The 26,869-nt window shown below is 54.6% G+C and overlaps 1 protein-coding gene across 3 annotated transcripts; it reads left to right on the forward strand.

Moving 5' to 3' along the window:
* Nucleotides 1–2,939: 2,939 nt before the first annotated feature.
* CSNK1G2 (casein kinase 1 gamma 2) lies at nucleotides 2,940–26,220 on the forward strand. 3 transcript variants are annotated; one of them, XM_037042424.1, is made up of 13 exons: nucleotides 2,940–3,199; nucleotides 16,731–17,165; nucleotides 18,131–18,208; nucleotides 23,129–23,169; nucleotides 23,300–23,369; nucleotides 23,479–23,627; nucleotides 23,750–23,984; nucleotides 24,050–24,135; nucleotides 24,214–24,298; nucleotides 24,418–24,566; nucleotides 24,966–25,049; nucleotides 25,134–25,240; nucleotides 25,351–26,220. In XM_037042424.1, exons 2-13 carry the CDS (start codon nucleotides 16,982–16,984, stop codon nucleotides 25,403–25,405), a joined length of 1,323 nt encoding a protein of 440 aa, XP_036898319.1. In that variant the 5' UTR covers nucleotides 2,940–3,199; nucleotides 16,731–16,981; the 3' UTR covers nucleotides 25,406–26,220. The 3 variants fall into 3 exon arrangements, with proteins under 3 accessions (XP_036898319.1, XP_036898320.1, XP_036898321.1); XM_037042425.1 differs by lacking the exon at nucleotides 18,131–18,208 and having other exon boundaries at nucleotides 2,943–3,199; XM_037042426.1 differs by lacking the exons at nucleotides 2,940–3,199; nucleotides 18,131–18,208 and having other exon boundaries at nucleotides 16,857–16,968.
* The last annotated feature ends 649 nt before the right edge of the window (nucleotides 26,221–26,869 follow it).

Here is a 26,869-nt window from a genome sequence, read left to right on the forward strand (position 1 = left end):
AGGGCACATGTCTGGGTTTCGAGCCAGGCTTCCAGTAGGGGGCATGTGAGAGGCAACCACACCTGGATGCTTCTCTCCCTCTCTAAAAATAAATTTAAAATCTTTAAAAAAAATAGTGCTAAGGGTCAGTTAAGTCGCTTCATGTCTCTAAACTCCAGTTTTCACTTATTGAAAATGGGAATATGCAAGTTTAAGCAAATTTCTGCACAGCGTGGGTAGAGCCCTGGCTCTAGGGGATGCTAATTAATTCAACTTGACAAAAGTGAACCCGGGCACCTGCTTATGCCTGGGCTGGTGCTAGACACCAGGACACAGTCCTGAGCCTGACCTGGGGTCTCTCTAATGAGGGGAACACAGATGGATCTTCCTCTTGTAAGAATATAAAAATAGAAGGCGGTGCTCCGTGAAGTTCAGTTTGGGATTTACTGGCAAGGATACTATTTAAATTTCTGAGGGGGGGGGGGTGGAGACCAGCTAATCCGCTGTGCACTGTTATTATTTTATGAAGAACCCCAAGGGGGCTATTTTCCACCTCAGCTTTCCCAACAGTGTCCCCATAATCAAAACCAGAGAACACAGAAAATGTGGTCCACATTTGAAATGGGTTAAAAATGAGAAAGCTGGAGAGGTGGTTTGCTTTTTCAAAGATCCCAAGTGACTAGACAGAAATGTGTTCATTTGAGGCCAAAGGTCCTATGCTACAGGGTTTTTTTAGGATTTTATTTATTTATTTATTTTTAGAGATGGGGAAGGGAGAAAAACATTGAGAGAGAATCATTGATCAGTTGTCTCTCGTATGTGGCCTGACTGGGGACCAAACTTGAAACTCAGGCATGTGCCCTGGACCAGCAATCGAACCAGGAATCTTTCACTCTGTGGGACAATGCCCAACCCACTGAGCCACAGAATTCAGGGACTACATACGCCACAGTTCTCCATTCACTAATTCATGGACTCCTAGGATAGACCTGAGGGAACCAGAGTTAATCCTAATGTACAGATGAGGATGTGTACCCTCATGAGGACCTATGAGGACCCACCCATAGTTACACAGCCTCTGGCAGGCACAATCCCTAACTTGGCCTCACTTTTTGCATTTTGCCTGCTGCACAAACCACCCGGCCTGTTACAGGGCAAGGCTGGAACTCAGGTTTAAGGCCAAAATACCTCTGGAGCTGAGGCCATGGTGCCATCTGCTCCCCTGGGAGTTGAGGGTCTGAAAGCAGGTTTTCCTGAAGGTCAAAGTGGAAGAGAAAAGATGGAACAGGGAAGTCTGAGGAAGGCCAGAAATTGGGAGGACCATGGAGTTCATTTGTTCCTTCCTTCCTTCCTTCGTCCACCATACACAGACTGAGTGCCTAGTGTTACAGGCACAGCAGTGAGTGAGAGTCAGTCTGTCCTGGCATGGCTGGAGAAAGAGGTTGATTTTAAACACACTCCTTTCTGGTATGGAGAGTCAGGATGCAGTGAGAAAGGACAACAGGTATAATTAGTTAAGGTGGCTCGGGCTTCCTAGAGACGCTGCGGTGGAAAGTGGGACTGTAGGACTGGGGCAGAACAAGCCTTAAAGGTTGCCTCTGTAAGGGCCTGGCTTGGTGCCAAACCACTGCCATTCCACTGTCCCATTCTAGTTGAATTATCCTACCGACTTTTTTTTAAACACTTTATTTGCTTTTTTAGAGAGAGGGGAAGGAAGAGAGGGAGAGAAGCATCGATCAGTTGCCTCTCGTGTATGCAGCCCAACCAGAAACTGAACCCATAATCTGGGCATGTGGCCTGACTGCGAATTGAACCTGCGACCTTTGGCGCTTTAGGGAATGACGCCCAAGTAACTGAGCCACACTGGTCAGGGATCTTACCCCCACTTTTTCTTTGCACCTCATCTGGCTACTAGTCAGTGGGACAATAGTCAAGAGACCAAGGGATCTTCCTTCCAACTGATTACATGTGGCTTTAGCCATTATGGTGCGGCTGTAGTCACTCTGCTCCATGCCACCTTGTAACACTCTCTGAAACCAACGCGTCTATTTATTTAACGTCCTGTACTCACTTCCCCCCAGGACTGAGAACTACCTAGCAAGTGTCGGCAGAATCCAGCTCACCATTCTATTCTCGGAGCCGACTGCAGGCACTTAATAAACACTTCAATGGAAGCGTCTCCTCTAACGTTAAAATGCTCCCAGGAGGTACGCGGGGCTAGCAGGTGGACAGCACCATTTATCCAGACCCTGTCCTGGGAGGAGCAGGGCCTCACAGCGTATAATTGACCAGTCACTCCCTCCCCAGGCCTCCTCTCGCCCCGGCGGTGAGCGGTGGGCATTATCGAGTGCCACCTGCGTGCAGAGCCTGTACGCAGGTTCCGTAGGGCAGCACAGTATTATTCTGTGCATCGCGCGACCCACGGGGTACGCGGTCCATAATGAGCCCTCCTTTACTACTCACTGACGTCACCGCTTATTAGGACTCAGAGAAACTCGGCCACACCCCTTACCTAACGTCCTAGAATCCTTAACTCTTCCCGGCCCCACCCAGCCCGTCTCCAGCCTCCTGCCCCGGAAGTTAGCCGGTACCGGCGCTGACCACGCCCCCGGCACCGCCCGGCGGTGGCGTCAAGTGGCGAGACCGTGACGTCACAGAAGCGCGGCGGCCGGCCGGCCACGCCTGCCCTGGCAACCGCTGGATGAGCTCGGGTGGACGGCGACAGAACCGCCCCTCAAAGGGTGGACGCGGCCCGGCTCCCTCTCGGCCCTCATGCTGCCCCGCAGCTGTGACACTTTGGTGGCTCCGCGGCCAGCGGCCTGACCACCCTCGAGCGGCCACAAAGCGCGGCAACCGTCGTTCGGCGTTACCCGCTGTCGCAAAGCGGCGGGTGCGCCGCTCGTCCCCACCCCGCGCTTTGACGCAACGCGCGCCCTGCGGCTACGGCGGCTGCGCAGTGGGCGCCGAGCCCTCCCCGCGACGCTGGTGGCGTAAGCGCGGGCCGCGGCGACGCTGCGAGACGGGCGAGCCGGGCGCCCGCGCGGCGGGGACGGCCCGCGCCCAACATGCGGAGGCCGGCGGTGCGGGAGCGGGGGCTCGAGCGGGCGCCGGAGCCGGAGCGAAAGCGAAACCCGGAGCGGCGGCCCGCGCCGCGCTGCTGAGGGAGCCTGGGCCACCCAGCTCGGCCGGCTGGTCGCGGGGCCCCGGCGGAGGCGGAGAGGTAACGACGCGCGCGCCCTCGCCCGCTACCGCGGCCACGCGCCCGGTTCTGGGGCCCCACCCCCGCGGACCCTGGACCCGCCGCCCCTACACCCAGTGGACCCCGCTTTCCCTACAAGCCACGCTCTGGACCCCCGCACCTCAGATTTTTGGGTCCGTACCACTGGCGGACCCCCGCACTCCGAGCCCTGCTAACTCCAACTCCCACTGACCCCACAATCCGGAACATGTTGCCCCAACACTTCCTTGACCCCCCCCATACCACACTCGGACCCCACTGAACCTACAGTCCACTGACCCCCATACTCTAGACTCCTACTTCTCACTCCTTTCTTTCTACTCTCTCAATGTTGTCCCCCGCAGTGACCCCCAAACTTAGACCTTGCCACCTCTCACATTCCAGGCCCAGCTGCTCACATTGACCCTTTTCTCTAGGCTCAGATGCCTTCACTGACCCCTCGGCTCCAGACCGAGCTGTGTTCTCCAACTCATTACTCCAGACCCTGCTGCCCCCACTCTCCACTTCGCCCCACCCCACCTTCTTCCAGTGCTTAAGCTCACTGCGCACTCCCCGTTACACCCATTCCCCCAACTCTCTTCCCTGGACCCCTGCGTCCCTACTCACGGTATCACACATTTCCCCTCTCTTTTGTGGTGTTGAAGGTTTTTCAGGGAGAGCCCAGAGGAAAGGTTTTGGGTGGGCAAGGGGTGTGCAGCAAGGAGGGGCCTCAACTGGGGTGACCTGTTGCAGGGTGCTACTCAGGAACTGCCAGCTTTCAGCCTGGCTTGGACCTCGGCCTTCCACCCTCACCACCAGCTTTGTTGTCTGGAAAGGCTTCAGATCGTAAAGGGGTGGTAGGAGGTCTGCGCACCTTTTCTGCTGGCCACACCCATCCCACCACTAATTCCTGCCTTGCTTGGGACAGTGCTTTTCCTGCCCCCTCTACCCCAACTTTCTTCTGGGGGTTAGTGGTGGGGGGGCCTAAGAGAAAGCCTTGCACTTTAGTCGAGGTTGTCGTCCTGGGAGGTTCTGGGCAGCTGAATTATTCCCAGTATTGTTGGAAGAAAATGGCCCTGGAGGGTTTCCTGTGTGTAGGTGGAGTCTGGCATTTTCTCCCCAGTTGCTTCCACAAGGGCACCCAGGCCTGGCCAGTGTCGGACTGCAGGAGTGGCAGCATGTCCATCCCGTGGTGCTCCATCTGGTATGGCTCTGGCTCCCTGGGTCTTCTGACCCTGCTGGGATGGGGGGCACGCACAGGCTCCTTGGCGTTTGCCAGCCCAGGTCCATGGGAATGAGATGTGTGTGTGTGGGGGGGGGGGGGGGTAGAAAGGCTCCCATCAAGGGGAAAACCACCTGCCAAGGAGCTGCTCTGGTTGGGGAAGGGGTGCCACTGCAAGGGATAGAGTCACCCCTGTGAAGAAAAGATTGTGAGCCAAGCCCACAGGTTTGGAAGGGGGAAATTTGCTGTGGTTGCCAGTAGTTAGTTTCTGTTTTTTGCTGTGTCTCTACCAAATTGTTCTCTGAGAAGGGAACCACTCTGGGCCCTGCAGGCTGATGGGCAGGGGCTTGGTGCAGCATCCGCAGATGCTCATCTCCAGGGCCCAAGTGTTTGCCCACACACCCCTGTCCCCTGCTCCCTCGGGTTCTCTGGCCATGCCTCAGGAATGGAATAGTAGGGCTGCTTGGGGCGCTAAGGGTGGGCCCAGTCCCAGGCTAGGGGACCAGTTGCGTCTGCTGCAGGTGGAGATGTGATCATGTTGCAGGGATGGGGAGGCTCTGTACAAGGAGCTGGCTGGACTCTCCAGCCCAGCAGCAGGGACGTCACAGGTCTGGTTTGTCTGTGCACCACTGGCAGTCAGCCCTTTTCTTGTAAAGTAGCTTCTTGTCTGGTTCCAGTCCCTCTGATTTCTCTGAAGCAGATGATGACGGGCATCTCATTACCTGGCTCTTGGTGTTCCTGTGCTGTGACAGCCACCCTGTGCAGACTGACTGCCTTAATGGCTGGTTCTGGCTCCATCTGACTCTTGTCCTGATTATGTAGTAATTTTCTCTGGGTAGCAAGAGGAAGCAGGTGAGGTTTTTTTAAAACTGAAAACCTTCCTATGTACTCACCCTTCCTATGTGCTCTTTGGGGGAGCCAGCACACCAGCCAGTAATTTGGGAAACAGGCCAGCCGAGAGGCATCCTGGACAGCTGTGGAGCCACTTGTGTCCTTGGGGATTTACTGGTAGGTCTGAGCAAGGTTCCTGCGAGGTTAAACTTAGGGACAGAGGCATCTGCCCTCGGATACTACTTGTCCCATGGTTAATTTTGCTGTCCCTTCTGGGTCCCCAGGAGCTGCCCCAGGCCATCTCAGGAGCAGCAGGGTTCTTCATCAGTGTAGTTGTGTCCCTGTCTTGGCATATCCTTTCTGGGCTCTGAAAACCCAGTGGTGAATGGGTGGGGCAGGAGAGGCGGGGGCACCTTTGTAGCGGAGCACAGGGTTATAGTGTGGCCAGGGGCCACCAGACTTCAGGCCTTGGTGGTTTGGGGTGGGTTGACTACCTTTGTTTTAAACCTGAAGGGGAAGTCAGGTCCTTGTGAAGGAGCCTGGCACATGGTTGGGATCTGGTTCTGGTGGTGGAACAGTAATGGGGGCTTTGTCTTCTGTCAGTGGCCACTGTTATGCTTAGTGGAGGCCTTGCTGTCCTGAGTCCTGGCTGCCTAGTGGGAACTGTCCCTGCAGGTGGTGTTGTCTATACTGACATCTCTGTGGGTTCCTGAGCTAAGGCCTAGATGGTCTGGAAGCCCCCTGCCTCAGGCAGCTCTGCATCTGTCCCCTCCCCATTTGGGAGCTTTGTAGAGCCTTGCTGGGTACCCTCCTGAGTCCTCAGTGTATGGATGAGCAAGGCAAAGCCTCTTGACAGGGTGCCATGGTTCTGGGGCCCAGCCCAACTGTGTCCCCACCTGTCTCTGCTGTCACCTAAGACCTTCTCCAGATCCTGACTAGGGTCCCCTCCCCTAAAATTCCTTAGGGCGATGTGAGGGCCCCTCCTCAGAGCCTTCCCCCACTTAAGCCAGCCCCCTCAGCCCAGGTCCTTTCTTGTCTAGGACTTCAGCAGCATCTGCATTTGGAGGTCGAGTAATGGTAAAAAGGAGCCTCATTGCTGTAAGGTCTTGTCAGCCTGCGTTCAGAGTCAACTGAAGTAGCGCACTAGGTGTGGGACACAGACTGCTCCTAGGTTATAACTGCGACCTTTGCAGAAGCATGTAGATGAGGAGGGAGGACATGCATGGCAGCGCTTGTGCAGGTGTGAGGTTTCTGTTGAGGGCAGGGCAAGCACTGCTTACTTGGGGTGTTGCCACCCCTGTAGATGAAGGCCAGAGAATGCAGGGCTCACTTGCTATGCAGAGCAGGACTTCTGTCCTTGTAGCAGGTCCCCCTCCAGAAGCAAGTCTGGCATAAGGGTGTCAAGCTGATTTTCACGGGGGGCCCCATCAGCCTCGCTGTTGCCTTTAAAGGGCTGAACGTAGTTTTAAGACTGTATAAATGTTAACTACTCCTAATCTGGGGGCAAGGAGCTTGGTGCTGCCACCGGATAGAAAAAAGGTGCCAGGCCGGATAAAACAAAATGGAGGGCCAGATTCGGCCTGAGGGCCTTGTGTTCACAACCTGTGGTCTGGCAGGATGTTCTCAGAAGACTGGAAGAGTCCCCGTGGTCCTTGGGCCTGCCCTCCTCAGAGCCTCTCCCACCAGCAGCTCCTAGGTTATAACTGCGACCTTCGCAGAAGCAAAGTGCCCAAGATAGTCCTGTCACCCTGAGTTGTCCCGGGCCACGGTGGGGTCCGAGGTGGTCCTGGAGCAGGTGGTTGCTGCTTAGAAGGTACAAATGTGTATAACATGGTGTTATGTGCCGTGACTTTATGTTGGTCCACAATTCACCTCAGATTCTTTAAAAAAAATGTGCTTAGCCCTGGCCGGCGTAGCTCAGTGGATTGAGCGCAGGCCTGCGAACCAGACGATCGCGGTTCGATTCCCAGTCAGGGCACATGCCTGGGTTGCAGACCGGTTCCTTGCAGGCTAACTACCAGCAGGGGATGCACAAAAGGCAACCATACATTGATGTTTCTCTCCCTCTCTCCTTCCCCTCTAAGATAAATAAATAAATAAAATCTTTTAAAAAATAAAAAAAAATAAATAAAATGTGCTTAAAGGTAACCCTCACTTACCCAGAAATCTCTCTCAGGATGTGGAGTTTTGGGACAGTGTCACTGTAGGGCCCTCATCCTTCATGGGGACCTTGTCTTGGAGGTAACCCTGAGTTGGCGAGTGTGATTTGTCTGTCATGGGGGCCTCTGCTTGCTGTGGTCCTGGCAGGACCAGGCTGGTGGGCATATGATGGACCCAGGCACCCAGGGGTCGCCCCAGGGAGCATCCTTGACTGCCCAGTAGGGAGAAAGCCGATCAGCACAGAGGCCGGTGGGCGGGGTTCTAGACTTATTCCTCAGTTAAGCCAGTGCCTCTCAAGGTTTTCCAAGTGCATCAGGTGCCTGGGAGAGTAGGAATCCCACACAGAGCATTACGGGTTGCGGCCTCCCAGAGGGACTGGCACAGAGCTCTGGGGCTCACTGTTTCTAGAAAGGTTCCTGGAGTGGTTTTTACGGAGCCTTGCTCATGCAGTGAGTGAGGTCGCCTTGGGTCTCAAGGACCTCCCAGGGACGGGGTTTTCCTTGCTATAAATCTAGTCATGACAACCACAGAGGGTTGTCAGGCCCAGAAAGGACATCCTGCTCTTGCCTCCAGGAACTGGAAGGCTAAGGAAGAAGGTGGGGAGGTGAGTGAGGGGGGCTGGTGCCCCCAGCCTCGCTGCTCTGCCCTTGGGAATGAGGCCTCTGGGCTCCTCTGCATTTTCCTGGCCCTGTTCCTACCTCCAGGCTGTCGGGTGGGTTACACCTGTGGCCCTGCTTTCTCTGGCTTCCTGTACAGATGGGGTACTCTGTTCCTCTGGACACCTGCTAAGTAGCAGGAGACAGCAGGGAGCTGATTAGGAGACCACACTACCTATTTTAGGAGAGCATAGCACAGTGGACAAGACAGCTGCTCTGCTGTACTCTCTCTGAAGCAGGAGGTCCAGCTCCGCTGGCCCCAGTGCACCTTGTGGCTTGTGCCCTCACCTGGTGGGCTGTGGTGGGAACATCTGGTGCTTCTGAGTCCCAGGCTTGAATTTCCCTGTCTGATAGGGTCACAATGGTACCTGGCTCATGGGCAGTGACAATTGCTTGGGAGGGACAGGTATTCAAGATCCCTGGCAAGAATGGTAGCCCAGATATGAGTCCGGTGGGTACTTACCAGTATGCCAATAGCCTCATTAAGAAGCCAAAAGCAACCAGTGAAAGTCACCTTAATGCATTTTATTTAACTCAATATGTTTAAACATGTAATGGGTGAGAGCTTATTCTTTCTTGAGTGTGTATTTTACACTGAGAGTTCATCAGTATTTGGACATTAAATTTTCATTGGAAATGCTTGGTTTTAAGAAATACACAGATTTGAGTAGAAAATGGTGTCCTTAGGACCAGCAGGTCCTGCCGGTAGATCTGTCAATCCTGCTGTGGGCTGTGTGCCCCCCAATAGGCCTTAGCCCCAGGTGCCAGGAGCCAGGAGCAGAGCAGCTTCGAGAGCAGCTTCCTAGAGGTATGGCCAGATATAGCAGGGTAGGTGTGCAGCCAAATTGAGTTTCAGATAAACAACCCAAAATTGCTTGGTATAAATATGGCCCAAATACTGCATGGGACACACTAGAAGTTGTTCATTACTTATTAGGCTTTAGTGGTAATGGGGTGCCACATTTATGCCTGGATGGATGTGCTGGGCTCGGGTTTAGGTTCGAGGTGGGTGGCTGAGTGGCCAGGTGGGAGGTGGAACCTCACAGCTAAGTGGTGGCTCCTAGCCCAGTTGCTTGGCATAGGTCCTCAGGCCCCACCTGGCCACCTGCCCCAGCATGTTGGGGTGTGCTGGAAATCTGGGGTTTTAGCTGCACCTCAGGTGACTCTGATCCAGCCTTCTAGGCATTAGGGCTTGTTCCACCCCAGGGCTGATCTTGGGGTGCTGCCTCTTCACCAGTATGAGACAGCTGCATAGTCATATCTGTGGCCAGAGACAGGACTGGGCAGCTCTGGGGTCTCAAGGTCTTTAACTGGTCACCAGTGCTGCTTGGGCCACCAGTGTGAGGAGGGTGTGCCCAGGGAGGCTGGGCTCGTTGAGCCCCGTATGTGAGTGGGAGACATGCAGTCATCCTGGTGGTTTGAAGCACTGGGTATGCTATGTGAGCTCCTAGACCCAGGGTCCGAACCTGTCCTGGTTGGTTTGGGGGCCCTCTGTACACCCTCAGGCCTCAGTCGGGGCTTCTGGGAAGGGCTGAGGCTGGCATGTTGGTGTCAGGCTCTCACGCCGACAGGAGTCAGTCCCTCCTCCTCTCCCTGCTGTCTGGCCAGTTTCAGTCCCTGTTACTCTGTGTGAGTACACACCTCTGATTCCTTTGTGACAGAAGCCTGTTCCACACGACCCCAAGGGCAAGTGGTGTGGCTCTGCCAGTCACCCTGTGTGCCAGCTGAACTTCGATCTGTGCAGGGACCAACCCTGCTCTCCAGGCTGCCAGCTGGAGCCACACTCACTGTGATTATTTTTAACTCTTAATTTTTTTCATTGATTTAGGAGAGAGAGAAAAAACCATTGATTTGTTGTTCTACTTATTTATGCATTCATTGGTTGAGTCTTGTATGTGCCCCGACCAGGAATCGAACCCACAACCTTGGAATATTGGAACAATGTTCTAACCAACTGAGCTACCTAGTCAGGGCTCACTGTGACTTTTAAACAACTTTCTTGAGATACTATATACTTCCCATTTTTATTTGAGGTATAATTCACAGATCATAAAATTCACTGTGGACACCTCAGTGACTTTTAGTATATTCAGTGTGGTGCAGCCAGTGTCTGTCTAGTTCCAGATTGTCCCATCACCCCAAAAGAAACTCTGAACCCTTAGCAGTTATTCCCCAGCCCCTGGCAACCAGGAATCCATTTCCTGTCTCTGGATTTGTCTGTTCTGGACACTTCACGTAAATGGAATCACACATTGTATGACCTTTTGTGTTGGCTCCTCTCACTGAGCATCACGTTTTAAAGGTCCATCCACATTGTAGTGAGCGTTAGAGCTTCACTCCTTTTCATGGTTGAGTAATATTCCAGTGTATGGATAGAGCAGTTTATCTGTTCAGCAGGTGATGTACCATTGGGCTGTGTCTACCTTTTGGCCTTTGTAAATCGCACTGTATGCACAGGTTTCCGTAGGTGTGTGTCTTCAGTTCTCTTGGGTGCCCACCAAGTAGCTGGGTTGCTGGGTTATTGGTATCTGTGTTGAACTTTTTTGAGAAACTGCTGCCCATTTTCCACAGTGGCTGCACCATTTTATATCCTGTCTGTCACAGATGAAGTTCCACTTCTCTACATCCCTCAACCCCCGCCCTCCCAATTCATGTTTCAGTGTCCGTGCCTTGGCTTCTCTTCAGGCCGGTTCTGTCCTGTCCTGGGCTCTGACCTTTTATCAAGGCACCTCTGCCTTCTCAGTGTCTGGGAACCCTGAGCAGTGCTCAGAATTCCACCTCTCGGCTGCTCTGCACTTTCCAAAAAGTCAGAAGTTCTGAGCCGGTCCTGGTGCCCCAGTCACTGCAGCCACTCTATGCAGGGTCCTGCACTTTGAGGCTTTCACAGATGGACACACAGCATGCCAGCCTGTGGCCTTTGGCCATGGCAGGTTTCGTGGCCAGACACCCTTCACTGCTCTCTCAGGGAGGTATGTCTGAGTCTTCAAGTGATTGAAGGAACCAGGACCTGGTGTCCCGGCAAGTGAGACCACAAACCAACATCCTGTTCTCGGTATTTTTAAGTAGCAAAAACAAGGCGTGCACGTTGAAGAAAGCAAACCTCACAGCAGAGCATAAAGACCGCTTTTGAACAACCACTCAGCACCCAAGGGGTGGGTGCCATTCACTCTTGAGATCCCTCCAGACACCTGAAAACACAGTTGTTTATAAAGGGGACCTGGCACAATAGACCTATGTCCCCTGGGAAATGGCCGTGGGCTTCCTCTGTCCCAGGCTGTGCCCACTCCTGCCTATCAGCTTCCAGCCAAGTTGAAGTCTGGTCCTGAAGTGGTGCTTCTGAGAGCCCTGGGTGAGGGTTCTGTGATGGAGTCTAGGAGGGAGGCCTGTGGGGGGCACTGGTATGAGGTCCTAGGTGGGCGTGCTGGGCCCAGGCTGGCCTGCCCTGGGAGGAGAGCTGCCTAGCATCTCTGGTGTTGACTCGGGCCTTCCTCCTGGCCTGGCCCTCGGTCCAGTGATGTGTCCAGTTCTGGGTGACATGTCTGATTTGAAGGGTGTCTTCTACCCTGAGGGAGCTGGCAGACCCTGTCCCCATCCTGGAAGGGGTCAGGTCCCTTGAGGAGGGCCAGCCCCTGTAGGTGATCCACCCCAGTAAAATTGGGGGCTAGGCAGTATTGCTTTCCATGCACTCTGGCCAGTGTGCATGTGTCTTGGGGGCCCTTTCATTTCCTTCAACGTGGATCACACGTGAGTTTCCAGCTGTGAAGTCTCCAACCCTGTATATTCCCAAGCTTTGCATCTGCTCACACCACCCCGCCTTGACAACTCTGGGAAGGGAGGCTGGAGGCCAGAGGCCGAGAGCAGCCTCCCCATCCTCCTTTCCCCCACCGTGGCTGAGTTTAGGAAATGCAAGAGTATTGTTTTCACCGTGCTCACAGGGAGGAAGGAAAGTGGATTCAGGCCTGGGAAGGGTAGAGAGATGGGTACTGCCATGGAGCCCAGCCCCAGGGACCGCTTCCTGGGCTTTTGCCCACCTGCAGGAACAGCTCTGTGGGGCTGCACCATCTGCCGCTTCCTTTCTGTGCACGGGTTGTTTCCTAACCCTGCAGAGGGTGGGGACAGGGCTGCACTGCATGACTGTCACTAGTGCTGCTTTGGCCATTCCTCTCAGTCGTGTGGCCTGGATAGAGAGCCTCATTTACCTAAATGTCATTGTTCCTGTTTAAAAATCAAAGTCCCCATTCTCCACACTCTCACTGCTACTGAATGTGACTTCTTTTCTAACCCCAATGGGCTGAGAAGTGAGAGCATCTCTGTTACTTCAATCTGCGTGTGTACTGGAAAGGCAGAGCACGGTGCATCTGGGAGGAGGCTGTCTGTACCTCTTCTGTGGCTCTGCCTGCTTTCTCTGCGATCTGTTGGTCTGTTTCATATTACTTGCTCACCGGTCTCTGAGGCCCTGTGTGGTGCCACACAGAAGGCCTCTGTGTCCTTGAGCTCGTTGTTAAGGGGCAGGTGCATGGTGACTGCACTTGTATTGCCCCATGGCTGAAGGGTTCAGGGGTGGGGTTGAGGTGGGCTTAGAGGGTGGCCTCACAGGTGACATTCAAGTAGAGACCATGAGTGGGCACCATGCACATGTGCCTGAGGGAAGGGCAGGAAGGAGGCCACCAGAGGAGATTGTAGGTTTGGGTTTTTAAAAATAAACTTTATTTTAGAATGGTTTTAGAATCACAGAATTACTGTGAAGCGGATGCACATTGCCTTGTCCCCACGCCCCATACGTGCCCTCTGTCATTGTGGTACCTTCATCACAGCCGATGAACCAGGACTGAGACTTCATTAAATGAGTGAAGTCTTCATTACTTGGATTTCTCCTCAGTTTTCCCTGACAATGTGTCTCTGCCCCAGGCCCCCATCAGGATCACACGTGACTCTCCCTCGGCACTGCTCTTAGGCCCGCCCCTCTGGCTGAGGTGGTTTTCCCTCTTCCCTGTGAAGGTAGCCTGGACTGGACTCATCCTAATTTATGAATAAGGTCATGTGCCCAGACACCAGGGGTCAGGAACTGTCTTATTGGGGACACATCTCAGCCCACACCAAGGACTGATACAGTGCTGGAAGTGTAGTTACACCATGTAGCAGAAATACCCAGGATGGGTCTGGCCTTACCAGAGACCATCACGTGGGCTGGGACATCCCTCAGTGTAAGGTGCGATGAGGGCTTGATCAGGTGTCTGTGGGGAGAGAGCAGCTGTCAGGAGTGCACGCTGAGATAATGGCATGTGCCAGACATGTGCTGTCGAGGACGGTGTGCACAAGCCCCAGGTGGCATCGGTGTCTGTCATCAAGCAGCATATTCCCTGGGCAGGAGCCTGCTTTCCCTGTTGGCTGTCTCCCAGCCCACCTTGTATTCCTCCTCTTGGCTCTTCAGTAGGACATTTTCAGATGTGCCCAAATGTGGGAGGGGACAATACTCCCCCACCTTCTGCCCATGGGCCTGTGGCCCGGCCCAGGTTACCTACATTTGCCCATGAACTCCGTCCCCTCTGGTGTTCTCTGTAGCATTGCAGCAGGTTCTTGTGGAGCCCATCATGAGTCACAGCTGGTGCCTGCAGTCAGTGCCAGCCAGTTCCAGAGCTGCCACATGCTGAGGGCGCTCCCATGTCTGCACCTGTCCAGGAGATGCACTTTTATGACCCAGACTGTTGTGCTTGGTTTTTGGTTGCCATGGTCTGAGGTGGCAGAGTTTGTAGTAGCAACCTTGTCTTTTGTAATCTTAATTTTGGAAACATTTCAAGTCTGTTGAAAGCGTGCAAGGAAAGTACCTAATCTCTGCTCCTCATGGGCTCACTGCCACCTGTGGCCATGTTTGCTTTTCCTGAACTGTGTGGGAGCATCATGCCACCTCGTGACCACTGCCTGTGAATCGCTGGCCCTCTCCTAAGAATGTTGGCGCATGTGGTCCACCTTTCCGTGATGGGTGCAGTGACAACTGTCCCTTCTCATAGGCCTGCCTCTTTTTCTCCATCCAGGCCAGTCAGGACTTCAGACAGGAACTCTGCGTGCCCTCTGCGGCAGCACTGACTGGTGCTCACACCTGGGTCACTGATGCATGATCTCAGGCCACCTGCTTGCCACGCTTAGTGCCATGTCTGTGCTGCCTGCTGATGGCGCTTCCCACCCACCCTCCCAGATTGGGCCCTTTCCTCATGGCCCTTGGTCTATAACTTGGTGCACTAAGACCCATTTCTGCTTAATCCTTTTTGACACTGACCTTGTCCCTGGAGGTTGGGCAGCTGGTTCCTAGGCAGTCATCATGGGGCACTTCCTTCCTCTCTGACATGACATGATGTTGCATGGCCCCAGGGTGGGTATGTCTTCCCCATCTGTGTCCCTCTGCATGGTGGGGGTGGGGGGCAGTATGCAGACACCAGGGCGTGGCACACTGGGAGCTCATTGTGGCTCCTGGGGTGCCAGGTTGCTGGCCCTGGATGAATCCTGGGGAGGAGGTCCTGCTTCTATGTGTCACCAAGTCCCCAGGCAGAGTGGGCTCCCACTGCAGGGGTGTGTCCAGAGTTGTGTAGAAGGGCTGCAGCCAGGCTCACCTGAGTCTGGGTGCATCCCAGGCTGTACTCACAGTGGGGCCCACTGTGTGGTCTGTGAAGGGCCCGTTCCCTGGGGAGGGAGGCTGCCCACAGCTCCCTCAGACTTGCCCTGGGTTTGTGCTGGTGATGTCAGCCAGGGACTGTGACATCACTGACTGGAGATGGTCAGAGAAGGGGGTTTCTGGGGCCCCCACAGGGGAGCCATCCCCTGGCCCTGACAAGATGGAGGACCTCAAAAAGAACAGGGCAGGTAACTCCCTTGAGGTGCGCATTGATGGAGGAGCACGGACGGCCCTGAAGTGGAGTGTTCTCTGCAAGACTTTCTCAGTGTGGACATGGGTGGGACAGCAGCTTCCAGGGGCCAACTGGGGATCATTTCAGCACAAAATTGAATGTGGCTGTGAGGGTCCACGTGGACCCCACTCCCCTGGAGGGCCTTCCCTCTGGGGGAGGCTGGAGGCTTGGAAGTGGGGGCTATGCTGGTGCAGTTGAGGCCTACAAGGAATGGGAAGTCCTCTCCTCCAGGGTGATTACTTTTAGCTTCTATGCCACTTCCTTCCCCTTAGGCCTTAGGTCACCTGCTTCCACCCAGGTGTGCTGGGCTGGGCATTCAAATCTGGCCCTAGCCCTGCCTTGGACTTTCTTCCGAGCATTCCCCTCCACTGTCCAGTGCATGGCTTACTCTTGCTACCCCCTGCAGGTCCCATCTGGCTCAGAGCAGCTGGGTGAGCACCCAGACTGCCCCCATGTGGCTGGTGGGGAGGCAGCACCTCCCACAGCCCTTGAGAGTCTCTGCTGCCCACTAGGTTTGGGGTGGCAGCTCCTGTTTGTGAGGTGAACGGGGCAGGGGCTGGTGTCCTTGGGGAGGAATCAGGCCCTTACCTCCCTTCCAATGACTGCACACCTGGCCTATGTAAGGGGTTACCTGGAGCTCAGGCATCCTGTAGTAGGGGTCATTGGGGTCATGTTGTAGGCCCAGGTGGGGCAGCAAGTGTGCCAGAATCCTCATTTCTGGCTGGCTGCTGTCTCCCCACAGCCTGCACTGTGCCAGGACTGACATGTATGTAGAACCTTCATTTTTTTTCCATGGCACATCCCTTCTCCATGTTGGCTGTGCTCAGGCCCAAGGGTCACGGGCAGGTCAGGCACTTCCTTGTGCCTGGTTATACATGCAGCCCCTCGGGAGAGAACTGCCAAGCATGGGAGGATGTGGACATGTGTGTGGGGTGCATGTGTGTGAACATGGGGAAAGGGTGTGTAAGCACAGGGCGGGGTATACACACATGTGTGAGAGCACAGGAATGTATATGTGTGCACTACGCCTCTGGGTCCCTGCTGTCTTGTGGTTCCTCCTCTCCATGAGCACATGGCCAGGATTCTTCTCCCTGGAGTGCCTGCCCCTCTGTCTCTGAGGCTTGGGGCTTGCCATTCCCAGAACTGGAGAAAAGGCCAAGAGCAGGCTCTGTCCTTGGCCTGGTTCTTGGAGGCTCCCCATTTCTGTCCACTTTCATCATTCCCAGGGCTTTGTTCCTGCCTGAGGGTGAGGAAGGCCCATATCATGAGTTGAGATATACCCCTGGGGTCCTCGCCTCCCAAGCCTCATGGTATTATCGTGTCCAAGTCACTATTACATCTGTGGCTGGCCAGGTGCTCAATCAGTGAGGAGTGCTCTGTGGTCTCTCTTCTCCTCTCCTCAGAGGAACGACCCCTTGGCTTGGGGGAAGGGACTTTGTGCTGGGTGGCTCCTGCCTCTTCCTGGTTCTGGGACCTCTGTCACTTGATTGACTGTCACTTTTCATAGTGCAGTTGTCCTTGAGCTGTGTTGCAGACCAGCACACAACAATGCACATCTTACACTGTCTTGACCTGTGGCATTCATGGTGGCCTCTGCCCCTGCCCCTCAAAAGTCACAGGCCACACTTGTGCCGTCAGCTATCTATCCAGAATGCCATCCCACTGTGCCAGCCTCCTCGGGCTGTGCTCTGGACCCTGGGCTGAATTGTGGGCAGGTAGGTGGGTGGGTCTCAGTCTTCTAACCCATGACTCTGTTTTCTCCCCAGCTGGGAGCCACGAGATTTGAGGCAGCAGGACCTATCAGCAGAATGTGTCCTCTTCCTGCATGCGACCCTGAGGCCACTGAGAGGAGTGCTGCAGCCTGGCCCTTGCGAGCACCCACGTCTCACTAGCCAGGAGTCCGCCAGGTGCCATGGTGTTCTAGCCCCGAAGAGCCGCCTGCGACCTCAGGTCTCCACAGACCCGGGATTTGTACAGCAGCAGAGTCACCGTGGAGAGGCCAGGGTACCACAAACTTATGGATTTTGACAAGAAAGGAGGGAAAGGGGAGTCGGAGGAGGGCCGGAGAATGTCCAAGGCTGGCGGCCGGACCAGCCACAGCGTCCGGAGCACGGGGACCAGTTCTGGGGTCCTGATGGTGGGCCCCAACTTCCGGGTCGGGAAGAAGATAGGCTGTGGCAACTTCGGGGAGCTCCGGCTAGGTGAGCCCCGCTCATTTGCATTCAAGGGATGGGGTGGGGGGAATGCTGCCCAGTGGGGTCATAGCCACTTGCAGGTGGCCTCCCTAATTATTGCAACCAGGACACAGGTAAGTACGTGTAAGTTTCTGTTCCCCAAGGAGGAGGTTGGGTAAGGGGGGTAGATTCCTGGCCTTGCCCCTGTGTGTCTGAGGGCCAGCTCTGTTGGGGGGTTTGAGTCACGCACGGGAGGGCTGACGTGGGTGCCACCAGTGTCTAAACTGGAGCAGTTACAAGCTCAGCTCCTGCTGACATTCGTCTGTCAGGAACTGTGAGTATCCCTGGGTTTGGAGTTTCTGAGCCTACATACTGTCAGGCTGGGGCTCAACTCTCTCTGCTGGTGGGAGGAGCATGCAGAGTGGGCATTTGGTCATCGCATCAGTAACTGAGACCAGTGGGGGAGGGAGAGCCAGGCACCTCCCCAGAACATGTGGCCCCATGTCCCTAGCCTGGCCTGCACAGAGGGGCCCAAGCAGCATGGTGGCCACCTCTTCAGATTCTTCTGGATGGGGCTACCATGCTTTCCCATTAGGGTGTGCATGTTTGTGTGCATATGGGCACATACACGCACACACAAACTTAAGGATGAATACATGTCCCTGGGCCTAGTCTTGATCTGCAGCCTAGGGAAGGGCACCCTGTATGGCTTTGGGGACCCAGTGTCATGGGTCCTGGTCTTGGGGTTTTGGAGCAGCAGCCTGAACAGGGCAGGCCAGCACAGACACGTGTGTTGGGGGCTGTAGGGCACAGCAGCTTTTGGCTTGAAACATATTTTTGAAAATTGAGGCCTGTGTTATTTTCTGCTGGCTGCTTTTGTTCAGTGCGTGTTTGAGAGTGTCCATGTTTTACATGTGTCAGTAGCTAGTGACTCTTTGTTACTCTGTCCATTTGTGCGACTGCACCGCATTTTGTTCATTGCTTCTGCTCAGGGATGCTGGGCTGGGCCCAGATTTGGGCTGTTGTGGGTAAAGCTGCCCTGAGTGTCCTTCTCCAGCCCTTGCATATGAGTGTTTGTTAAAGAACTGGGTCGCCAGGGAAGTGTGCGGGGTCAGTTTTGGAGGTGGTTGTGCACTTCCGTCAGCAGGCAGCATATGGGAGTTCTGGGTACCCCACATCCTTACCAACGTTTTGGGGTTGTCAGGCTTTTTTTTGTAGTAGGTATGAAGTGCTGTCTGTGGATTTCATTTTCATTTCCTTGGTAACTAATGTGGAGCGTTATGCCCCTATATCTAATGTGTCTTTTTTCTTTGTTTTGACGATTTTCTTTGGTTTCAGGTTTTGATTCTGCACTGTTTAGGTGTGGTTTTCTTTGGGTTTATCCTCCTTGGGGTTCACTGGACTTCTCGGATCTGTATAGTGACACCTTCTCATTAAATTGGAAAAAACTTTGGTTGTTATTTCTTCCATTTTTTTTTCTGCCTCAGTTCACTGTCTTCTCATTCTCAGATTCCAGTTATACATATGATAGGAGTGTTTACGTTGTCTCCCAGTTCCTCAAGCTCTTTTCCATGGTCTTCTGGCCTTTTTCTCTTTGCTTCAGTCTAGACAGTTTTTATTGCCCTGCTGGAAGTTCAGTTTTTTTCCTCCCTGCATTGTAGTATCCAGTCTATTGTTGGAACTATTCAGTGAATTTTTTATTTCATACGTAGTATTTGCCACTTTGGTTTGACTCCTGTATTTTTCTCTTGAGATTTTCCATCTGCTTGTTCATTTTGCCCTTCTTTTTTCTTTAAATCCTTGGGCATGCTTGTACCTGTTAAAAATGCCCACATCCTGGCTGCTGTGGCTCAGTGGTTGAGTGGCGGACTGCGAACCAAAGGGTCACCAGTTCGATTCCAGGCAGGGCACATGCCTGGGTTGTGGGCCAGGTCCCCAGTAGGGGGCATGCGAGAAGCAACCACACATTGATGTTTCTCTCCCTCTCTTTCTCCCTCTCTTCCTCTGTCTAAAAAATAAATAAATAAAATCTTTTTTAAAAATGCCCACATATGTGGTGCCTTTGACTTTGTTTTTTCTTGTCACAGCCCTCATTTCCTCATTGTTCATGTGTCTAGTGATGTTTTTTTGTACATTGGACATTGTGAAGGGTGCCACATGTCACAGACTTTTAAGTCTGAGGTTTGTGCTGACGACTTATCTCGACTCCATCAGGAACTGATTTTGGCTTTGTTAGGGTAGGTTGCAAGCAGATGTTATGGGCTAGAGTTGCCTCGTGTGTGCCTTCTGGGTTTTAGCCAAAGGTTAGGGAAGTTCACGACCTGGCTGTTGTGGCTGTCACGCAAGCTGTGAAAGGTCACCAGTTCCATTCCTGGTCAAGGCACATGCCTTGATTGCAGGCCAGGTCCCCTGATTGGGGGGGTGTGAGCTGCAACCAATGGGTATGTCTCTCACACATTGATGTTTCTCTCCCTTTCTTTTTCCCCTCCCTCCCCCCACTCTCAAAATAAACAAAAGTTTTAATGACATTTTCTAAGGTTAGGAGAGTTCATGGAGGCCTCCCTGCTCTGGAAGACTGCATCTGTAGTGTCCTCCTGTCTTGTGTGGCCTCCAGAATCTTCCTTCTGCCCACAGCCCCTTGGGAGCCGTTCTCTGCGAGGCCTTGCAGCCCCTTCCCCCTTTTGCATGCACAGCTGACACTGGCCGCGTGAGCACTGGTGAGCCTCTCAGAGCCCAGAGCGCCAGAGCTGCTTCAGAAATCTAGACCCACGGGCTTCCAGTGCCTCTGTGTGTGCACAGACACACACACACACACGTGTGCTCACTTTAACTTCAGGCTGGACTCCAAGGACTTTGGCTCTCCTAGAACTCATGTGCAGTCGAAACATGAGATTTCTTCACTGAGACACAATAAAATGTCCATTTACTGTGAAGGATCAGTTAGACTTAATGAATGTTTAAAATGTTTATCGTAAAACATTAAGAGCTGGACTAGGCAAGACACAGACCAGGAAGAAATATTTTCAGAGCACCATTTGACAAAGCCCTGGTGTCTGGGGTACGTGAAAGGATGACAGCTTGATAATAAAAGGACAGACACTAATGAAAAATGAGCAAGGGAGTTGAACAGACACTTTACGTAGGCAGATGACAAATGGCCAGGGAGCACAGAGGGCGCCAGCCTGAGCTGTGCTCCATGTATGCGCCGTGAGCCAGGGACACTCGGGGAAGTGCCCGGCCTGCCCTCAGAAAGGCCCGTGGGCCACGTTCACTGCAGCTCTGCTGTAACAGAAAACTGGAAACAACCCAGGTGTCCCTTGCTGACTGGGTGTGTCCCTTGATGGGGTAGGTCTCCATTCAGCTGTCAACAGGAACCATGGACACACCTCAACGCAGGAATTTTGAGCCTATCACGCCATGTGCAAGGAGCCAGGGAGGAGAGAACATGCCAGAAGACCCCACCTCGGTGCAGGTGGGGGCAGACCAAGAAGGGTGTAAGTGGTGGGGACACTCTATGTCTTGATAAGGGTAGGGGGTGCACAGGGTCATGCGTTGGCCAAAGCTCATTAGATGGCACACTGCAAATGTGTTCATTTCATAGGTAACTGTCACCTCCCACGGGACAAACAAGAACTCTAAGTACACACTGAACCTAACCTGCAGGCTAGAGCATTTAGGGGCTGGTACTGACGGCTGTAAAACGTATCTGCTAATCAGAGATTCACGATGGATAGACGTATGACAGGACTGACAGCGGATTGTTTGTGTCGTTATCTAGGCAGTGAGGCTGTGGCTGGCTGTTCACCACACAGTTCTTTCACTCGTATTTCTGTGTTTGGAACTTCCATGACAAAATGGGGGCGGGTACAGGGAACACGGCAGGCACACCTATTTTTATCAAAACCCAGGAACCAGGACAAGAAGGAGATTTGCTTGCCCTGTGGTAGTTGGTGTCTATGAAAAGTTGTGTGTTACACCACTGGGCACCTTTTGGACAGTGGTGAGGAGAGGAAATGAAGGGTAAAAAGATTGGGAAAGAAGAACTACAGCTGACAGTCCCCGATCATGCCTGTGTGGCAGCGAGAGGAATCTCAGCAAGCAGGTCGGGGGCGGGGGGTCAGTATAGCAAGGCTGCTGGTTGTACCGGCACAGAGGCCAGCTGTGGTTCTCTGCTTGAGCAACAGTGGACAGTGGAGGGTTAAAAACAGTGCTAATCATAAGAGCTCTCTTTTTGTCCGGAACCACCATCTTCCAGTAATTCGCCAAAATGACAAAACACAAAGGGAAAGGGGAGGTGCCTGCTGTATGTTCTCTAGGCCTTTTAGAAAACATGGAGTTCCTTTGGCTCCATACCTGCGAATCGGCAAGAAAGGCGGCACTGTAGACATGGAGGGAATGGGCACTGTTCGAAAATGAATGCCCCCCGAAAGTTCCCATGGCAAAACTGGGAGAGTCTACCGTGCCATCTAGGCGTTGTACACAAACCAGGGCAAGAGTCTTGCCAAGAGAATTAATGTATCTATTGAGCATTTAACCACTCTAAGAGTCAAGATAGTTCCTTGAACAAGTGAAGGAAAATGATCAGAAAAAGGAGGAAGCCAAGAGAAAGGCACCAGGGTTCAACTGAAGTGCCAGCCTGCTCCACCCCGAGAAGCGCGCTGTGGAAAGGAGCCTGAGCTGTCAGAACCTGTTCCCTGTGGATTCATGGCATGATGAGGGTGAAAAAAAATAACAGACCTCTGTACTGATTTTTTAAAAGTGCTAATTGTATAAGTACCACGCACGATTGTGTGGCAGGTCGCTCCACAGTGGTAGCTAGACCATTTAGGGCTCTGTTAGCATTAGAGAAGGGAACAGGTGGAAAGCTGGACTTCATCAGTCTCAGAAACTCACGTTTGTGCAGTTCTATGAGGTTGGGCACATTAGGTCTTTCTTGGTGGGCACCTGGAGACCCTGGTTGGTGGGCTCAGCAAGGCCTGCCCCAGGTGGTCTTAGTATAACCTGAGGGGTACTGGTCCCCTACCCTGGTCTGCTGGGTCCTGTTGCCTGCGGAAGCCAGCCTGGGCTCTCCTGCCTGCCAGCACTGTGGAGACGGTCTTGCCACCTGACATAGTTGACATGGGGGTGGGGATCTCAGTCCCAGGGTGGGCGTGCAGAAGGAGGGTGCAGAGCACCTGGGGTGAATTCTCTGCAGGTCATGACAGACCTTACAGGGTGGGTGTGGGGTTATAGCCAGGGGTCCTTACTCCAGTCACGGGGAGGATGGGGGAGTAAGGTGCTGGGACGAACCATGGCAGGTGGGCAGGAAAGGGAGGCAAGGTGAGGTCCACTGGTGGGGAGGACCCACTAGGTGGGACCAGAGGCGGAGATATGGGTTGGTCTCGGCTATTTGCCATGTGTCTGCAGGCCCCATGTGGAGGCGTTGAGTGAACTGTACCCATGAGGGCCCCAGGGGTGGAGTGATGAGGGAAGGGGGAGATACTTAGAGGACGTGGACGTCCTCAGTTCCCATTGCTGCAGTGGGTTCTGAGAAGGGCTGTGGGTCAAGTTGGGGTCTTTGCTCCATTTTGATGGGAGAATTGGAGCACGCTGGTGTGCGTGTTGGGGAAGTTCCTGCCAAGGAGGTGGGGATAGCTGCTTGAATAGGTGGAGGCAGGATTAGAAGGAGTGCCTGGGTGGGATGGGGGGCTGGGGTCAGCAGTACATAGTGGGGGGGTGGTGGAGGCTGTGGAGGAGAGGGCAGCAGTAAGAGTGGGACCTTGGGATGTGAACATGCGGAGCAGTGGGGACCTAAAGGGGTGCAGGTATCTTGTGGGTATCCTTTTCACTCCCAGGACCTGGGAGGACAGGCCAAGTTCGAGGGGGGCTACTGGGAACAAGAGGTGCCTTTTGGAGGTGGGTAGGTCATGTAGGGTCTCTTGCCTGCTGGGGGGGGGGTGGGAATTGGGGGCCAGGTGGCCCTGCTGTGCTGATTCCTCTCTCCTTCACAGGAAAGAATCTCTATACAAATGAATATGTAGCTATCAAATTGGTGAGTCCAGGTTCTTCCCCCAACAGCAGAGACTGTCCCCACATGGAGCCCATCTAAGTGGGGTCGGGCAGGAGGAGGGGGCATAGCATGCCCCCGGTAACCCTTCCCCTCATCCTCCTTGTTGCTCCAGGAGCCCATCAAGTCCCGGGCACCGCAGCTGCACCTAGAGTACCGCTTCTACAAGCAGCTCAGCACCGCAGGTACCCAGATGGGGACAGTGGGGCTGTGTGGGTCTGGTGTGGGGGGCAGTAGGGGCAGTGGGGGCCTGCCGCAGGCCCCTGAAGGCATCTGTGTGTGCTCCGCCCACAGAGGGTGTCCCTCAGGTCTACTACTTCGGCCCATGTGGGAAGTACAACGCCATGGTGCTGGAGCTGCTTGGGCCCAGCCTGGAGGACCTGTTCGACCTGTGCGACCGCACGTTCACACTCAAGACCGTGCTCATGATCGCCATTCAGCTGGTGCGGGGCTGGGCTGTGGCACCCCTGGCTTTGAGGCAGGATGGGACTGTGGCTGGGAGAGGGGTGGGGGCAGGGCCGTGCAGGGCCTGGGCAGATGGGGACACTGGCCCACCCACCCCCAGATCACGCGCATGGAGTATGTGCACACCAAGAGCCTCATCTACCGTGACGTGAAGCCAGAGAACTTCCTGGTGGGGCGGCCAGGCAGCAAGCGGCAGCACGCCATCCACATCATCGACTTTGGCCTGGCCAAGGAGTACATCGACCCCGAGACCAAGAAGCACATCCCGTACCGTGAGCACAAAAGCCTGACAGGCACAGCACGCTACATGAGCATCAACACGCACCTGGGCAAGGGTAAGTGGCACACAGGCGGGAGCTGGCAGGGTGGGAGGAGCGTGCTGACTTGCCGTCCCCTGCAGAGCAGAGCCGCCGTGACGATCTGGAGGCGTTGGGCCACATGTTCATGTACTTTCTGCGCGGCAGCCTGCCCTGGCAGGGGCTTAAGGTGGGTCAGGGCACGGGGTTGGGGGGGGTGTGGGAGCGTCACAGCTCCCAGCAATGGCACTGACCACTCTCCCCACAGGCGGACACACTCAAGGAGCGCTACCAGAAGATTGGGGACACCAAGCGGGCCACGCCCATCGAGGTGCTCTGCGAGAGCTTCCCAGGTAGGGGCGGCCCTCAGCCAGTGCTTCCTCCCCTCAGTGCCTCTGCTCCCTGTCCCCCAGCCCCCTCCCCTGCGTGTCCCCCTCCCACATCCACCCCCAGCCCTACCGGCTCTTCTTAGAGGAAATGGCCACATACCTGCGCTATGTGCGGCGCCTGGACTTTTTTGAGAAGCCTGACTACGACTACCTGCGTAAGCTCTTCACCGACCTCTTCGACCGCAGCGGCTTCGTGTTTGACTATGAATACGACTGGGCGGGAAAGCCCCTGGTACGTGGGGACAGGGCCTGGTTGGAGTGGTTCCTAGACAAGGGGGGCGTCACCCTAGGTGTAGTGGGGAACTCTGGAGGTGTTCCCCACATTCCCATGGATGTGGGCAGTCCCTGAGTGTGGGGGAGGTGGGATCCTGGTTGTGTGGCCTTTACCCTTTATGTCACGGGGTAGGGCCTGGGCATGGGGGAAGGCGGGGCAGGACCCTGGATAAGGGGGCTTTGCCCTGCATATGGTAGGGGCCTCTGGGTGTGGGAGGCGGGACCCCGGACCTGGTGGTTGTGCCTGGACATGGAGGAGGCCCCGGGCACCCAGAGCCTTGGTGCAGATCCGGGTGAAACCCTGGTTCGTGGGGAGAGCGGTGCCGGACTTCAGCACCCTGTCCTGCCCATGTTGCAGCCGACGCCCATCGGCACAGTCCACACCGACCTGCCTGCGCAAACTCAGCCTAGGGACAAAGCCCAGCTGTACAGCAAAAACCAGGTGAGGTACCAGGCCAAGGACACCTGCAGCCCTGGGGGGTGGAGATTGCGGCCCATGTGACTCTCCTGCTACCCACCCACCTAGGCGCTGAACTCTACCAACGGGGAGCTGAATACGGACGACCCCACCGCTGGTCACTCCAATGCTCCCATCACAGCGCCCGCAGAGGTAGAGGTGGCAGATGACACCAAGTAAGACCCAGGGTAGCATCTGGGGGTGGAGATGGCTCAGGCCTAGCTGGTACCCCATGCCCAGCTTGCCCCTGCCCTGCCCACTTTTTACTCCCTCATTCCCACTCCAGGTGCTGCTGTTTTTTCAAGAGGAGAAAGAGGAAATCGCTGCAGAGACACAAGTGACCCTGGCAGTGGCGCCCCATACCCTTCTGCTGCAGCTCCTGGGGGAGCTTGTCCGGGTGACCCACAGCCAGGACATAGACTGTGGCCCCAAGCTGCCCGCCCCCACGTGGGTTACTTCCTTCACATAAGACTTTGGCCGAAATTTCTACACCTGTGTCTAGTCCTCCCTTCCAAGAGCATTAACTATTTAAAACAAGGAACAGAAAACAGCGGCCGCCCTCCCTGTGCCCCCTGCCATGTCTGCTGAAGTGCGTAGTGTGACCTGGAGGCGCCGTCACCCACCAGCCCTGTTAGTGTCATAAAGCCCAGCTTGTCTCCCTCTGTCCAAAGGCCGTTTCCTCGAGGGGGAGCTGTGGGGCGTGGCTGCCAGGGGTGAGCCCACCCCGGGCCTCCCCAAATCAAATGGGAAGATGGGGTGGGGCGGCATCCCAACCAAAACGCTGCACCAAAGCTCAGACGGCAGGCCCACGGCAGGCCCACAGGTGTTCTTTCCCGCCTGCTCCTGGCGCCTGGGCGGCCATTCTTGTGGCCAAGTGGGCCAGGGCTCTGCCTGGCGTTGGGGCTTCTGGTGTCCACACCCAGTGCCGCTGAGCCACAGGAGACAAGCGCCTTAAAGCCCCGTCTCAGCCCACAGGTGCGGCAGGGGCCGGGCAGCCACGTGTGGGCAGCCAGAGCCGCTGGGACGTTGGCAGCGGCGTGTGCATCTAGGTGTTGCTTTACAAAGTGTACAGAAATGGCACTTCGTTTCTCTGATGCTTCCTGGAAGCCATAGAACTTAGGGGCTTTTTTAAAAAAAATAAAAGAAAATGAAACCAGTTCTGAGTATGATTGGTTTCTATGAGAAGCTCGGGCAAGACTGGCAGCAGCTCAGATTTCCACGCCTCTCGGAAGGGACAGGCTCAGAGGTGGTGGCAGATCTGGGGCCGGGTTGGCAGGAGGGAGGGATGGTCAGAATCAAGTTAACAACTACAGTAAGAGCTGGCTTTGGTGGTGTTCTTGGGGTGTAGGCTAGCACCCACTTCCCCTAGGGGCATAGTGTTGGGATGGGAGACCTTTAGGAGGTGATCAGGGTTAAATGAAGTCAAAGGGTGGGACCCTCACAATAGGGTTGGTGTTCCTGTCAGAGCAGGGAGAGGCGAGGGCTGGTCTCCACGTGAGGACGCAACAAGGCAGCGGTCAGGAAGGAGACCCTCACCAGGATCAGCCCTGCTGGCACCTTGATCTCAGACTTGGAGCCTCTGCCCTTGTGAGAAACGTCTGTGGGTTGCGTAGCCCGGCCTGTGCTCTTCTGTTAGGGCCACCCAGGCAGACTTCCATAGCAGCCAGTGTGGCAATGAGAAGAGCCAACATTCTTTTCCTTCTTGATTTTAGAGCGAGGACAGGAGAGAGAAACATGGATTTGTTGTCTACTCAATGACTCATTCATTGGTTCATTCTTTTTTTTTTTAAAGATTTTATTTATTT

This window comes from Sturnira hondurensis, unplaced genomic scaffold (assembly GCF_014824575.4).
Source record: "Sturnira hondurensis isolate 20B ecotype Veracruz unplaced genomic scaffold, ASM1482457v3 Scaffold0003693, whole genome shotgun sequence".
Classification (NCBI taxonomy): domain Eukaryota; kingdom Metazoa; phylum Chordata; class Mammalia; order Chiroptera; family Phyllostomidae; genus Sturnira; species Sturnira hondurensis.